General features: G+C 36.2%; 2 protein-coding genes across 2 annotated transcripts in view; one reads left to right on the plus strand and one right to left on the minus strand.

Moving 5' to 3' along the window:
• Positions 1-2,609: 2,609 nt before the first annotated feature.
• The window catches only part of elof1 (elongation factor 1), a 515,825-nt gene continuing 501,170 nt past the window's right edge, over positions 2,610-17,264 (minus strand). Inside the window, exons 2-5 of the mRNA XM_007238225.4 lie at positions 5,606-5,630; positions 3,884-4,014; positions 3,181-3,251; positions 2,610-3,064 (exon numbers count right to left, since the gene is read on the minus strand). Of these exons, the coding sequence (XP_007238287.1) occupies positions 3,000-3,064; positions 3,181-3,251; positions 3,884-3,999 (252 nt within the window). The 5' untranslated portion in view covers positions 4,000-4,014; positions 5,606-5,630 and the 3' untranslated portion in view covers positions 2,610-2,999. The remainder of the gene's footprint in view (positions 3,065-3,180; positions 3,252-3,883; positions 4,015-5,605; positions 5,631-17,264) is intronic.
• tmem205 (transmembrane protein 205) lies at positions 6,966-13,304 on the plus strand. The gene is made up of 4 exons (XM_022665078.2): positions 6,966-7,064; positions 10,838-10,946; positions 11,039-11,202; positions 11,944-13,304. Exons 2-4 carry the CDS (start codon positions 10,847-10,849, stop codon positions 12,244-12,246), a joined length of 567 nt encoding a protein of 188 aa, XP_022520799.2. The 5' UTR covers positions 6,966-7,064; positions 10,838-10,846; the 3' UTR covers positions 12,247-13,304.

Below are 17,264 nucleotides of genomic sequence, written 5' to 3' on the forward strand. Positions count from 1 at the left end.
TTTTAATGAGAATGCCTTTTTAATTAGGATGATTTTTAATAAGATGGGTTTTTAATTAGAATGATTTTTAATAAGAGGGATTTTTAATAAGACAGGTTTTTAATTAGAAGAGTTTTTCATTAGAATTTTTTTTTATAAGAGGAATTTTTAATAAGAAGGGTTTTTTTATTAAAAAGATTTTTAATCAGAATGATTTTTAATGAGAAGGGTTTTTAATAAGTAAGGGTTTCTTAATTAGAATGATTTTTAATAAGAGGGATTTTTAATAAGCAAGGGTTTTTTATTAGAATGATGTTTAATAAGAAGAGTTTTTAATGAGAATGTTTTTAATTAGAAGTATTTTAATGATAATGATTTTTGGGGGAAAGTTTATATTGTTCATATTGTGAAGAAACAAAATCCACACTTTATAGCCAGAAGCACTGGACATACAGTATCATTCAAAAGATTCATATGAGGTAGAGTCACCTGGAATTCAAGCTTTCAGTTAACAGCTGTGCTGAACTCATCAAGAGTTAATTTAACTTGAATTTCTTGCCTCTTAAAGCTCAGTCAATCTGAAACATTTTGGGAACTTTGGAAATATCCTGAAGTGCAGTCGCAGAGACCATCAAAAACGTTAAAAAGCGTTGGAACTGGCACTAATCAGGACCACCCCAGGAAAGGAACAGCAGGAGTTTCCTCTGTTGCACAGGAGAGGTCAATTAGTGTTACCAGCTTCAGAGTATTTTGGTTTGTTTAACCCTTTTAAGTTACTGCATGATTCCTTATGTGTTCCTTTATAGTCTGGATAACTTCAGTATCAATTTACTATGTAGGAAAGAAACAGACAGAACGTGTCTACAGTCTACAGTTAGAAGTTGTTTGTATGGTTTGGAGAAAGAGATTATTAAAGTGAATTTGAGAGCTCAGAGGAGACAAGTAGACAGTGTTTAAAGAAGAGAAGAATTCCTGACATCACTGTACATGAGATAGAAGATGGGATTTGACCAGACATCACTGCAGGAGAAAGATTAAGCTTTAATGAAGCGTGGAAATGCTGAATACTTGTAAGTGCCTAAATCCCATTCCAGTTTCCTTACATAGCTGCAGAAGGGTTGTGCTGTTTTCAGGCCTATATGGAGCAAAGGAGTGCAAATAATTTGACTTTTAGACCTGAATATACTTAAAATGATATATATTAATACTTCTCTACATCCAATCACAGTCGGAATCACTCTCTGGATGGAGAGATTTATTTGGATAGGGGTTTTATTCAACGATGAGAAGCCAGAATGAAAAAACGAGCTGAAATTAAATAGTGCAGGTATCTCATATCTCATCTCATTCATAAAGTTGTAAGAGTCCACAAATCTAATATAGTGAAATATCCCTGGTTTTTAATCACAGTTTTCATGCATCTTGTCACAATCTCCTCCACCAGTCTTACACACTGCTTTTGGATAACTTTATGCCTTTACTCCTGGTGCAAAAATTCAAGCAGTTCAGTTTAGTTTGATGGCTTGTGATCATTAGTTAATCATTAATCATATTCCAGATGTTTTTAATTTGGTAAAATCAAGAAACTCATCATTTTTACGTGGTTTCTTAATTTTTCTCCAGAGCTGTAGGAGAGTGTTGTGTCAGCAGTCATTACAGAGGCTGTAAGTCAACTCTAGTGCAACATCTAGTGGCACATTTACAGGCTGACGATATAACTGTTGTTTTTATTCCCTCAGACAAATGTCTGTAAATTTAGGTTATTATATATTACACTCTGTATGGCACAGTTGGCAACTTTAACTCACCAAAACAAATAAAATACCATGTCAAATATGTGAATGCTAAGACATTATTAAATGAGAATGCAGTTCAGATAAACAGCTTTCCCTGTCTAACACAAGCAGCAAGCATATGAACTGTGCCATTAATTACAGTAAGAACACATTAAAACAAATGAATGTTATTTTGGTAATATATAAATGTTGAGCTTTTGTCTCCCAAGACCCAAGGCTTCCACAGAATACTATTTGATTGCTAATTTTTATTTATGGAGCTTACCATCAAAGGCTGTGCAAACAAAATAGCAATAAACACACTATTTTAAATGATTAAGCTTGTCAGATTTTTTTATATATATTTTCAATATGCTGCACTACGTAGACGCATGTGTTGCTTACATCACATACTTTGATGAAGTGTTTCCAGAACATACATATATACATATATATACATATATACACATACATATATACACATACATATATATATGTTTTTGCTGACTTGGTATCTAAAAATACAGACTACGAATTTAAAAATAAAATCAATATCTCAAACAGCTTAGTATCTCAAAATAATGTGATCTCAAATTAAGCAACTTAGTATCTCAAATTAACAACTTAGTATCTCAAAAGTAATGATTTAGTATTCCAAAACAATGACCAGGTATCTCAAAAAAAACTAGTTTACCCAAATAATGAGATCACAATTTTCTGTCATGAGCAAAACAAATATGTGCAGGATTTTTTTTGTTAGGTAACAAAACATAAAAATAAAAATTAGTTTATAGTCATCACACAAGTAATTGAAGCAAAAAAAAATATAAAGAAGAATGTAAAATGCACAATAACTCAAAACCTCTGCGACAAATTTATTGAAATTAAATGACCCAATCATTACATTATATAAAATCTAAATCTACAACAAAAGTCCTGAAAACAAATAGAATTACACATCATTTAAGGATAGATACTGATAAGCAAACAAACCAACCAGCTACTGATTCAGAAATAATAGTCTACACATAATCTGTTTATACACATCACGCAACATTTAACACAAGATAACTGGGAGCATAAGGATGGCTAACTAGGGACTGAACAAAATGTCCCACATTTCTATATTCCCAGGAAAGACCAAATGATCTCAGATAATATTATGAATTTAAAATAAAGATTCTTCTTAGATATCAGGGCATCAGACGTCTCTGCCATCCTTAACTTCTGACCATAAAAGAGGAGCTACTGATTGGCTGCTTCACAAGCATCAATCCAGTCGCTGTACACGTCCACCGGTTCAGAGAGATCTAGAGAGCAGAGGTTAAGTAAAAATAAAATGGTAAAAAAGGAACATTGATAAAATTACACTATATTATGATGGAAAGCAGATTAAATGCAGTCATGATAAAAAAAAAAAGGATACAGGTTATGGGTGTCTGGAACTCCTCCAAGCACACAGTACAAGATATAATCCCTGTGTTTCGGCTTCTTTCCCTAAAAAAAGGAACAAAACAATATATATAAAATCACTCATTAAATAAATAATTAGAAGTAACACAGACATGTATGGTTTCCCAAATTAAGTCTACACATGATTAATCCAGATTCAGAAAAAGTAGTCAATTTTAGCCCCTATTTCCTTGTTGGCGACCCTAGTTAAGATTCCCAAAAGCTTTAGCTTGATCCATGATGCCTCACGATCCCCTGACAAATGTCTAGCAGATTTAACATCTGGACCAGTCAACGACTAAATCTGAAAGTGAGAAACACGTTTTGGCTCAAAGGTAATGCAGCAACCTGCTACCACCAATCAAAGTGCAGGATTGGGGTTTAATTCCTGGTCTGGGTGATCCTTGGGTAGGACTCAAAAACCTTGTAAGTCACTCTGGATAAGAATGTCAGATAAATGTAAATGTAAAAAACTAAAATATTTAATTAATTGGTTAGGAGTCTGACTAACAACTATTTTGCATTTAACCTACAGGTAACAAACATAACCAGGCTTAAGTGACTCAAATCTGACATTTAAAGTATAGTGAGACATATCTGATTTTTTCAGGACTGTTCAAACTCAATAAATTCCCCTATTACTAAACAGTCATTCATAAAAAATAAAAGCCACTTGCATTTTCACATCACAGGACTTCTCGTGGTTACAGAAGGGGCAGGTGAACTGGGTGTCCAGATTCCCCGTCATTTTTTTCTTAGGAGGAGGCTTTCTCTTCGACTTTCTGCGAGCCATCTTTACTCTATCAGTCTGTAGAGAAAGAAACAACAAGTATGTAAAAAGATGATCCATAACTCATCAAGAGATCTGTCATGCAAACTTTACTAGTAGAAATCTTCATTCCAAATATCAGACATTTCAGGAATTTCACTCTCTTATCTATAATACATTTTTACATTAACCGCTACAAAAAGTGAACTTCCATGTGAAGCAATGGTAACATATGAATAGCCAGAATTACATTAGCAAGCCAAGAATATGCCAAGCATGTCTTCCTGGGAATAGGAGTAGTACGAACCCACACAGCAAATAGACACTTCTGAATCAAGTCACTTTTCTATCGCTAATAATGCACTAAAATAACGTTGAACTCAGACACCAGAACTGTGGTGGAAGAATGTTCCCCCACCACTATCAATCTACTTGAACATTTGATGTCAAAATCACAACAGTAAAACAAATAGAACATGAACATTCACCCAGGTATGGTGAAGAACTGGTGCCAAATTAAAAAGCAGTTACTGCAAATGCAAGTAAAACCACTTTTTCATCCCTCAACCGTGTTTTTTTTTTAAGTAATATGATAAGTGAAATGCTAATTCAAAAGGCAGCCAATGAAAACCCAAATATCCGTATCAGAAAATGTGTACATTTTGTAAGACTTTGGCAACGTTTGCAGTGCGCCAAGTTCTGCTGGAAAATGAAATCTGCATCTCAATAAAAGTTGTCAGCAGAGGGAAGCATGAAGTGCTGTAAACTCTTCTGGGAGACACTGCACTGACTCTCCAAACCATCACTGATTGGTGGAAACTTCACACTAGACCTCTAGACTCTGCTCCCTTGATTTACAAATGAAATGTAAAATTTACTGATGATCAGTGATGGTTTGGAGAGACATGTCATCTGCTGGTGTTGATCCACTGTGTTTTATTATCAAGTCTAAAGTCAGTGCAGTTTTGTTTTCCCGGAAAATCTTACAGCACTTCATGCTTCCCTCTGCAACTGACATGACTTTTATGGAGATGCAGTTTCATTTTCCAGCAGGACTTGGCACCCTGCCCACACTGCCAAAAGTACATAGTATTCTAATTTTCTGTAAGCCATGACCATCAACAATAAAAGAAATAAACATATGAAATATATCACTCTGTGTGTAATACATCTATATCATATATGAGTTTAACATTTTTAACTGAATTACTGAAATAAAGCAACTTTTTAATGATATTTAGGGCATATTAATCTGTTTCTACTGCCCTGTGTTAGCATTAGCGTTAGCATTAGCTAATGGAGACAGGAATTCAGCCAAACACAGAATATTAGTGTATAATTATAGAGGACTGCGAAAGAAAATACGTATAGAAACCTAGCTAACGTTTCATACACTAAACCGAGCCAGATTTACTCGTTTCAATGTCATTTATATATAGATAAATATGTGAGTTTTGTTTAGATGCTAAAGCTAAGGCTAATGCTAACGCTACCCAAAACATTGTTTCTCTCCGAGGCCGAGCTGAGCAAGCTAATGCTAACAGCAGCCGACCCTCATTCACCTCAGATTTACAGCCGGCTTTATTCCTAAACTGTGGGTTTTAATAGCTAAACACTAAAAATCGCTTACCGTGAACTCTTAATCCAAACAGCAGCGAGTAAACAGCCCGACACACACCGAGGAATGCGTACTTATGACGGCGAACAGTAGCTCGGGCGGCGCGGTACTGCCACCAGGCGGGGAGACAGAGTTAAAACTTGTGTTAGTGATAGAAAAGAATGTAAAAATGCTGTTTTCCATCTAAAATTGACAGAAAAGAAATCTCTAATATTCGACTAGCCTGTGTGTAATATTTTATATTGACCTTTTTATTTCATGAACCATACCTAAACAGTAAAAACATTGTTAAAAAGTGTCCTATAATATTATCACAATAAATTAGTAAAAATCAGCTGTTACTTCCCCTCAATGGCTCTGTGGTATTTCTTCAGTGCAGTGGATGGGGCAAAGTTACTATTTTACTGGTTCATAGTCTATTCTGATGGACAACAGCTTTCAAATAGTTTTATGTGCAACAAAACATTTTAAAATAAACAAAATATGTGATGTTTTTGGTAATGGTAGCAGGGTCTAAAAGGGTTAAAGGTGAAATGTGGTGTAAAATAGACTTGGGTGATATGAATCATAATAACGAGTACAACCTTTTGTCCAATATCTCACCTCCATTCTCCCCCAGTGCATCTCAAAAAATTAGAACATCAATTAAAAGTTACTTTATTTCAGTAATTCTGTTGAAAAGGGAAACTCATATTATACAGAGTGATCTATTTTAAGCGTTTATTTTTGATTAATTGTTGATTATTATGGCTCACAACAATAAAAAAAAATAAAAAATCAGTGTCTCAGAAAATGAGAAAATGATATACAGCTCTGAAAAAAAGAGAACATGAAGAAAATGAATAAAAAGACCTCCACCACCCCTTCTTCGGCAGAGCAATATTGTTTTTAGTGTTATATATAAATACAAAGTTCTAGTAACTGTGATAATTGAAGAAAAAATTAAAATGAAGAGAAAAAAAATTCTTATGTGTGTGTTCAGTTAAATATCACATTTCTTGCCTTTTCTTTCTTTTTTTTTGCGAGAACTGACTTCATTCATGGCTCCATTCATGCCTAAATGGCGATTACTTTATTTATTTAATTTTGTATTTCCGTATTACGTAAATAAATTACAAAAAAATAAAATAAATACTACTAACGTTACTACTACTACTACTACTACTACTACTACTACTAATAATAATAATAATAATAATAATAATAATAATAATAATAATAATAATAATAATTTTAAAAAATGTTCCACTTCCTTAACGTCACAATGTTGAGGCGGGGCATAAAACGGCTCTTCTGGGCAATGATTGAATCAAATGTCAGTGACGTTTTTAGAAAAAGGAACACGATTTGCTGATTAGAACTTGGGGGCGTGGCTACGCGGGAGGTGCCGTTTGTGCAACAAGGGAAATGCACATTCGCCTAAACAGCGAGGATTAACCCCAGAATTTCAGCTAAAGGAGAAATACAGCAGGTATGTGTTTAAATGCATTTTAGATACTTGTTTATAGGAAATATTTAAGCGGTAAAGATTAAGTTATATAGCTGTTTAAAGGCACAGGTCACGGGTTTTATAACGCTGTAAGGCTGAAGTTCAGCTTGAACTAGCTAACCTAACTGCATAACACATACACTCAGTTTTACAGTCAGTTATACACTGATATAGATCAGTTTATCTCTAGTTTATTTAATCAGAGCTGTGATATTTGGGCTGCTTTTACTGTAAAATCGCTTATGTAGCTGTGAACTGCACATTTTCTGGGTGTAGCCAGTTAGGTTAACTGTTTGCTTATATAATATACTTTATATTGACAGTGTAGGATCCAGGCCTTTCTCTTATCAACACCAAACAACCACCAGCTTATCTGCACTGAAGCACTCCTGCAATTCACTTTGGCCAGAACTGGAGCTCCCTATGACTAAATAACACAGTTTATCCTAATAAAAACTCAAATTACACATCTCTGTAATGCAACTTAGATTTTTACTAGTAAAAACCCTTGTAAAAGTGCATTTATGTATATTTTTTAAAAGCTTACTTAACATGGAAGAGCACATACTTTCTTATATATATTGCCCATTTTCTCCCCAATTTACATGGCCAATTACCCAACTCACCCATTAGAACTCCCCCTAGGAGGGTGAAGACTAGCACATGCCTCCTCCGATACATGTGTAGTTTGAACTGCATCACTGAGTAGCATCACAGCACTAACGCTCGGAGGAAAGCGCATCGACTCGGTTCTGATACATCAGCTCACAGACGCCTTGTGTTGATTGAGTGATGATAAGAAAAAGCGCCATCTTCCCACCCAGAGAGGGCAAGGCCAATTGTACTCTCTCAGGGCTCTGGCAGCTGATGGCAAATTGCATAAACAGGATTCAAACCAGATCTGATATGATACTGATCATAGTGGCAGCGCTTAGCCACTGCGCTGGACCACTCAGAGCCAAAAAGTACATACTTTCTTTCAACATTAAAATCAATACATGCTTGAGTACATACTAAATGTACTATTTTGGAAAAACTTATGACAACTTAAGTATATTTCAATTGTAATTAAACTATATTTAAATACAGCATAAAAGCATTAGGTTGTGCTTTTGAGTGCTTTTGTTCGTATAAGGTAGATGTGAGTATGTGTTTTTTAAACATTATTTTTAATACACTTGAAGTATATTCTAAATGTACTACTTTGCATATTGATGCACATATTGCGTACAACTTAATGCTAAAGTGCAATTTAAGCATTATTTAATGCCAAGACACATAACGTTTAATTTAAAGCATATTCCTTAAAAATACATTTTATTGAAATACAGGGAAAGTATATTTAATGAGTATTTTCATAAAGTATATTAAATTGAAAATGCACTTTTAGACATTTAGTATATTCTTCACCTAATTTACACATACTTTTAATGCTCTTAGGTATACTTACTTTTCACAAGGGAACTCACATTTTAGATATCAGCTATGAAATATTTACAAGTGATAAAGTCAGATCTGCATTACATTACATTACATTACATTTGGCAGACGCTTTTGTCCAAAGCGACTTACAATATTGAAGTGCAAATAATAGAAGAGGTTAAGTACAAAAATAATAGAAGTTAAAAATAAAACATCTATAGATAGGGCCTTAAGGAGGTCAGAGGGAAATAATGGGATAGAGGAGTAGAGAAGAGGAAGAAGGAGATGAGGTTAGAATTAGTTAGTTTGTTAGAGGTGTTAAGAGAGTAAGTGCTCTTTGAAGAGCTCTGTCTTCAGGAGTTTATTAAAGATAGTGAGAGATTCTCCTGATCTGGTAGTGGAAGGTAGTTTGTTCCACCATTGGGGAACTCTGTACGAGAACAGTCTGGATTGCTTTGTGTGAGTGTTTGGTAAAGCGAGGCGACGTTCATTGGAGGAGCGCAGCGGCCGGGAGGTAACGTAAGCCTTCAGGAGTGAGTGCAGGTAGGAAGGAGCCTGTTCTGTCATCACCTTGTAGGCAATTGTAAGCGCTTTGAATTTGATGCGAGCAGCAACCAGTAGCCAGTGGAGCTCAATGAGCAGCGGAGTGACATGTGCCCGTTTTGGCTGGTTGAAGACCAAACGTGCTGCTGCGTTCTGGATCATCTGTAGTGGTTTTTATTACACAGGCCGGGAGGCCAGTTAGTACGGCATTGCAGTCAGTAGTCTACAGATCCACATACCATTTAAGGAGAAATCTGGTGTAAAATGGACTTGGGTTGTAGTGAAACATTATAATGAGTACAAACTTCTGTCAAACAGCCCATTTACATTTACCCCCAGCATTCCCAAATACAGCGCTTTTAGCTGATGCTCCCAACAGACTTACAATGCTAGTGATAGGGGCATAGAAGTACCCATGGGAAGAAATGTCTATGTTTACATTATTAACAAACTCTTAAGTAGCTCCACACTTCATTGGTAGAATTCTGAGAGCCCTGACATTTAAAAATGAGGTACTGAGAGATTTAAAATGCACACATGCTTTATTAAAAGCATTGTTTATACACACAGTACCTTCAGCTAGTCTATTAATAACACTATTTAGCACCTGTGCACTTTCAAAGCTCTTAGTGCTCCAATATGACAACTTAAGTATATTTCAATTGTAATTAAACTATATTTAAATACAGCATAAAAGCATTAGGTTGTGCTTTTGAGTGCTTTTTACATTGTACATTATATATTTTATTTGATTGTATATATATGTATTTTTTTATCTTTATATTTTATATATTTTATTTTGTAAGTTTGTGTATTATACCTTCTGCTGGATGTCTAGAATTTCCCCTCGGGGATCCATCCATCCATCCATCCATCCATCCATCCATCCATCCATCCATCTTCAAAAATGAATGGTCCCAACCTTAAGCCACTCCCTATCAGACCACACTCACAGCTCAAACAGGTGTGGGAGTTTCCAAGCCATTAAGTGAGGTATCAGGTGTTGGGCACTTTACTTTGAAAAAGTAATTAGTTATAGTTACTAGTTACTTCTCCAAAAAAAGTAACTGAATTACTAACTGAGTTACTCCACTATAAAAGTAACTAGTTACCAGTAAAAGTAACTATTGCGTTACTTTTGCATACCTGTCAAGTTTTAAATTTAAAAATAAGGGGAATTTTCTGCCGCCCGCTTTGTGCCGGCCCACCAGCCCAACTGAGGTTCAGTATCCCTTACATTTTAAGACAGGTTTACAAAAGGCTTCCCCACACTGACCCTTCTCTGCACTCCGCAAATCCAGCAAGCTGATTGGCTGTTTCTCCTGAAAGGCGGGACTTTCTCATTGAACTGGCACCATGATTGGCGTTAAGAGATTTAATAATCTCTCATTAATACGTTGTTTTATTTTTTTTATAATACGGAAAATTTACAGGAAAATACTAATACGGGAGGACGGCGGGAAAGAGGGGTAAAATACGGTAGTTTCCGGGCCAAAACGAGAGACTTGACAGGTATGCTTTTGTAAAATAAAAAAAAAGTTAATTGAGCGGCTAAAGTAATGTGCAGTAACAGGGTGTTGGAAATGGTAACGGCGTTATAGTTACAGTCAGAGTAATTAGTTAGATTACTCCTTACTGAAAGTAACGGCGTTAGTAACGCTGTTTATTTTAACGCCATTACTCCCATCACTGATCACTTTATAGTTGATTTATATATTGCTGTCCCATGACAACTACAGTATTATATCAGATGTAAGTAATTGACTAATACTCTGTTTTTTGTCTCTTAGGACTTTACCATGGCCACTGAAGGGGACCCGTCAGACCTGGTGAAGGTGCTTCACCTGCTGGTGATGTCCTTCTCTTGGGGGATGCAGGTGTGGGTGTCCTTCATCGCAGGTAAAAACTCTATCCTTTCCAGTCCACCACAGATCTTCTCATAATAAGCTCCATGTCATGTGATTTATCTCACATTCTTTGACTGTTCTCAGGGTTTGTGCTGGTGTCTCAGGTAACTCTGCACACGTTTGGTTTGGTGCAGAGTAAACTCTTCCCCTGGTATTTCTACTGCCTGCTGGGCAGCAACACGGTCAGCCTGGCCATATATGCAGTGTATCATCCCAGGGAACTGCTGGACTGGCACGAGGCTATACAGGTAAGCTTCTGTAACATGTAACATGTACTAGTATTCTCTAATATTAGATCAATCAAGTAATCAAACTATTGAATTTCATGCAATTCCATTTTATTCGGCTCTTTGATACAAGACTGCAGTCATTTACATTTCTGTGTTTTGCTATTAAGTGATACACTATATGTCCAAAGGTTTGGTAAGTCATGACGAACCGCTAGCTAATATCACCCTAGCTTACTGGAACGCTCAAGATTCCTCAGTGTAGCGTGGTCGGGCGGCATTTACTAGCACTAACCACATCTAGCGCTAGCGGTTAGCCACTAATGCTAATGCTGCTGCACCCAGCCTTACTGGAAATCTAAGCTTACTGTAAATGAATGGAAGCTATTTACTCACCCAAATAAACAGTTTTCAGAAGAGAAATCTTTGTAGATTAAAATTTTTGAATGAAACACTTGTTTGACTTTTAAAAGATTTTTTTAAAGAATTACAGTTTTGTTTACTTAGCTTAGCTTTACTTAACCACCTACACCACCACCCAGCACAAAGACCTGCTGAATTAGAAGGCCCTTGTTTCTTACTAGTGTTTCTTAGTGTGCCGTATAATACCTTAATAAAACCTTATGTATGAAAATAGACCAGAAATAGACGTTTATTGATAATGCTCCTTATAATACGATGCGCCTTAAAGTGCGAAAAATATGTGATATGTGATGTGATTCCAACTTATAATTCACATATATGTTTCTCTTTCCTCTGCAGATGACCCTGTTCTTTGTGGCAGTGATCATGGCAGGGCTGAATGCTCAGTGGTTCGGACCCGCTGTCACTGAGAACATGCTGGTGATGAGGGGGATCGAGCAGGAGCACGGTTTGGGTGGAGAAGTGGGCTTTGGAACCAACAGGGAGCGCTACGTTAAACTCCGCGAGCAGGACCCCAAATACAAAACCCACCGGACCAGCTTCTACCGCTACCACGGCCTGTCCAACCTGAGCAACCTGGTGGGCTTTGTCTGCAGCACCGTCAACCTCGTCTACCTTGCCCTTCAGCTGGCTTCACTATGAGACCAGTTCTGTCTTTAACGTGAAGCAGATTGAATGGTAGTATTTCTCTTTTTTTCCAAACTTTATTTCTATTTTTATCCCCAATTTAGCTAGGTCCATTGTCCCACCCATTCTTCTGCTAACCAGCTGTTACTCAGCTGTATATCCCCCATCACTAGTGATGCCACAACACCAGGAGGGTGAAGACTAGCATGACTCCGCCTCTTTTCAAACTGCTGCTGATGCAGCATTGCCGAGTAGCATCACAGCGCTAACGCTCTGAGGAAAGTGCAGCAACTCGGTTCTGATACATCAGCTCACAGATGCAGCCTTGTGCTGATCCACATCACCCTAGGAGTAATGAGGGAAAAGAGCGCCATCTACTGTACCCACCCAGAGAGAATAAGCAAGACCTATTGTGCTCTCTCAGGGCTCCGGCAGCTGATGGCAAGCTGCATGACTGGGATTGGAACAGCGATTTCCCAATCATAGTGGCAGCGCTTAGCCCTTCCTGTGATTTTGTAATTCCCATTAGGACTGTGCACAACATACTAATTCATTCACAGTTCATTCCATATCAATCAAACGATGGGACAGGTGAAAACAATTGATGATTTGAAATGTATGTATTACATTAGTATGTAAATATATTACTTCTAAACAGGTTTATTAATGTACTTTGTATAACTAATGTGTATATAGTGAGATTTTAGAATGAGTCTGGTCGAGGGGCCATTTTAGTTTCTGAAACTTTGGATACACTGATTTAAGTGCCTACTTTTCCCTCTTGGCCTAATGAATGTTCTATATACTATCAAACTACAACACACTACTACAACCCCAAATCAGTTGAAGCTAATCAGACAAAATGTAAAAAAATATATTTGGTTCATACACTTTACATACATTTTAAATAAATTACAATTTGATTTTTAGCATTTTTAGATGGATCTCAATTATTTAGTTAGTTAGTTTCTACTTATGTTGCGTATGCATTGATGTGTATTTGCTTTTTTTCCAAGTTTGTAATCATGATGGTTAATTTGTAGAAAATAAATAAATTTTTCTAAATCTGATAATGTGCAACACACCTGTGTTTCCCCACTAGAGGGCCCTGTAATGCTTGTAAGGCTTTGTTTTTAATCCTGATACTGAAGAAAAACCTTGGGATGGCATAATTTAGGGTGTTTTCAGCTCTAATAAACCCAAACTAGGACAAGAACAAGGTCATAAAGCTTGTTCATGAGTGGAAGGAAGGGCTTTCAGAAACGCTTAAGTAACCGTGGATTTCCCCATCTGTCCCTTACACCATTCTATAGAGCAGAATGTCTCAATACTGGTGTTTTTCTTAATGTATTAGTTAATAGCAACGTCTAAACAGTATTAATAATGTTAATATGTTGAACTGCTTAAAGGGTATAATTCTGATATTTTATTCATTAAACACTAAACTGTTTTATTATTTCAGCAGAGATACCAACACAGCACAATAAATACATTTACCTCAACAGTACAATTCTAATCATACATTAACCTCAGCAATTCTATTCTAATCTTAAATCTACCTCACCAATGTGATTTTATTCATAACTTTCCTCAGCAGGGCTATTCTAATCACAAATCTACCTCAGCAGTGCTGTACTAATCATGACTTTACATCAGAATTGCTAATCTAATCATAAATCTACCTCAGCAGTGCTATTCTAATTATAAATTTACCTCAGCAGTGAAATTGTAGCAATGCATCTACATCAGCAGTGCTATTTTAATCATATAACTTCTTTAGCAGTGCTATTATACTCATACATTTACCTCAGCAATGCTATTGTAACAATACATTTACCTCAGTTTTGCTATTCTAATCAAGAATCTACCTTAGCAGTGCTATTTTAATCATATATTTACTGCAGAAGTGCTATTCTAACTATACATTAACCTCAGCAGTGCTATTGTAACAATACATTTACCTCAGCTTTGCTATTTGTTCATGAATTTACATCAGAAGTGTTATTCTAATCATTAATCTACCTCAGCAGTGTTATTCTAGTCATGAATTAACATCAGAAGTGCTAATCTAATCATAAATCTACCTCAGCAGTGCTATTCTAATTATAAATTTACCACAGCAATGCTATTGTAACAATAAATCTACCTCAGCAGTATTCTAATCATAAATTTACATCAGCAGTGCTATTCTAATCATAACTCTTAATCAGAAATGCTATTCTAACCATAAATCTACCTAAGCAGTGCTATTCTAATTATACATTTACCTCAGCAGTGCAATTGTAACAATAAATCTACCTCAGCAGTATTGTTCTAATCATAAAAGTTAACTCAGCTAACATTATTTTACTTAGCGAGTGTATGTCTGTCACTGACATCCAGAACAAATATATTGTGTAATAATAATGTGTATCGCAGTAATTTCTGGGGAAATACATTGTTCAAACCATACACAGTTACTGTGACAGGCTTACTTCAGCTGTTTCATAAAGGTGGTGTGTTTTTGTGTCGGATCATCATGTTGATGACTCATCTATGTTCAATAATCGTACTGTTTGGTTGAGAAAATGGAGACCTGCGTAATAATGTGCCCGTGTTCATGTCATGGGTGCACAGACTGTGGAAAGAAAATTAAATTCCTGGCTCTATATCTGTAGCCGAGCATTCTGTATTTAATTGGATCTGCAGTGGTACCCTGTCAATGTTCTTTGCACAGTGCAAAGCAAACCTGGTCTTCTATTGAGCCACTCAACCCTAATTAATTGCCACTCGTCATGTTCGAGGCACAGGAGCGCGGAAATCGGGCTTGGTATCGGGTTTGACGTCACAAAGGTCTGAGGATGTTATGGGTAGAACGGTTTGCTGTGGGTAATTAAAGGTGCTTTCCATGACTTTAGAAGAACAAGGTGGTGACCCTGGGTTAGTATTAAAAAAGAGGGAAAAAAACTGAAGGAAGAAGATTGTGGAACATTATGTGGCCAAAACTACAGGGGTTGGACAATGAAACTGAAACACCTGCTTTTAGAGCACAATAATTTATTGTGGTGACGGACAGTTCTGGTGGAAACAGGAGAGTTGAGGTGCACATTGAATTCTGCCGTGATTTGATCAGCCGTGGTTTTGTGTTTTTTGGATACAATCCGGGTTAGCACCCGAACATCCCTTTCAGACAGCTTCCTCTTACAGCGTCCACAGTTAATCCTGTTGGATGTGGTTGGTGCTTCTTGGTGGTATGCTGACATTACCCTGGATACCGTGGCTCTTGATGCATCACAAAGACTTGCTGTCTTGGTCACAGATGCTCCAGCAAGACGTACACCAACAATTTGTCCTCTTTTGAACTCTGGTATGTCACCCATAATGTTGTGTGCATTGCAATATTTAGAGCAGAACTGTGCTCTGCTAATTGAACCTTCACACACTGCTCTTACTGGTGCAATGTGCAATTAATGAAGATTGGCCACCAGGCTGCTCCAATTTAGCCATGAAACCTCCCACACTAAAATGACAGGTGTTCCAGTTTCATTGTCCAACCCCTATATGTGGCCAGCTAAGAAAAAAAATCAGCAAGAAGTTCAGCATTTGCATGATTTTTTCATGACTTTAACATGCATTCAAGGCAAAATTTCCTGACAACATGATTTTTAAAACAGTGCAGACATAAAACTATACTCGAAATTGAGAAGGTGTGTCCCTTCTGCAATAAACAAAAACTAAAACAATATAGACTATATTATATTAGATATTTTGGTTATCCTGTTTATGCATGTACTGCTTTTGGTGCAAAAAAGTATAAAAAAAAAAAGTCACCAAAAAAATAAAATAAATAAAAACAATTCCTCACAGGAAATATTTGGAAAATCAATTTTTGTCCATGCAAAATATATAAAGGTTAAAAATAGAGGATTTAAGTATGCAGCAGCTCTTAAAGATTAATGCCATTTATCTTTAATATTATTATTTTAAGGGTGCTTTCACACCTGAAAGTCCTGGGAGACTGGGGTTCAATTCCAGGTCTGGGTGACACATAATGCTGTCCATACACTACACAACTTTGAAAAGACTTTTAACAGACTGAAGTCTGACTCCCTCTCACATCTAAAGACTAGTCACAGGCTTTTTCGGTTAACCAATTAACTAACCAGAATAGGGTATGTTTATTACCTAGATGACCATCTTTGCAACCAGTCTGACCTTGAAAGGCTTAGATTGGTTAGCTTAGATCATCTGAAACTATCTACCAGTAAAAGCTATTGGATTTCTGGATTTCTCAGCAGGGTGGACTATTTGGAATACACCAGGAAGTGTAAAAGAAAAGGACCTGGAAAGGAATGTGGATTATTCCACTCCAGGAAATGGCAGCCTTCTTATCAGCAAAGAATTTGGAGAGGTCTTTGTATTTCTTTCCAGTTTTGGTCAAGATATGCCAATTAGTCCGCCCAACCAATCCCTGTTATGGCTACTATCATCTATCATCATTAACAAAGAAAGCATGGAATATGGACAGGATGTGGAATCTGTGGAATCTGACTGAAAATGTTGGTTTACTTTGGTAATTTTTTTTACTAGATTTACTAAATAATTTCTTAATAGTTTGGATGACTTTACTATTAATCTAAAATGTAGAACATTTTTAAATAATGAAAAAACACTTAATTTAAGGGAACCAAAATTTTGACAGGTATTGTGTATGGATTGTATGACATTTTTTTATGTACATTAAATATGTATATATTGTTTGTAGTGCTCTTACAATGTAGAAAGGGACATTTTATTTTATTTATATTATTTTTTATTTATTTATTTAATTATTTTAAATAGGGATTCAGGAGTGAGATGCAAAAGAGGGTTCAAGACGTCCAACCATCTGGGGCTAAACCCATACATCACCCAGTGCCCCTCCCAAACTCCTCCTACCATTTTTTTTTTTTTAGCATTTTATTAATTTGAGCTGAGGGTGGAGTCAGTTAAAATCAGGGGGTTTAGTTTCACTTTAACCAATGATACCTATTAGGCAATGTTAAAAAAGGTTG

The sequence above is a fragment of the Astyanax mexicanus genome, chromosome 19, assembly GCF_023375975.1.
Source record: "Astyanax mexicanus isolate ESR-SI-001 chromosome 19, AstMex3_surface, whole genome shotgun sequence".
NCBI classification, from domain to species: domain Eukaryota; kingdom Metazoa; phylum Chordata; class Actinopteri; order Characiformes; family Acestrorhamphidae; genus Astyanax; species Astyanax mexicanus.

What these genes read in the sequence shown, in the direction of transcription:
- tmem205 (XM_022665078.2), top strand. Translation starts at nt 10,847, where the DNA reads ATGGCCACTGAAGGGGACCCGTCAGACCTGGTGAAGGTGCTTCACCTG. An exon ending in GTGGGTGTCCTTCATCGCAG is followed by an intron (nt 10,947 to 11,038) that starts GTAAAAACTCTA and finishes GACTGTTCTCAG; the next exon opens with GGTTTGTGCTGGTGTCTCAG. An exon ending in ACTGGCACGAGGCTATACAG is followed by an intron (nt 11,203 to 11,943) that starts GTAAGCTTCTGT and finishes TTTCCTCTGCAG; the next exon opens with ATGACCCTGTTCTTTGTGGC.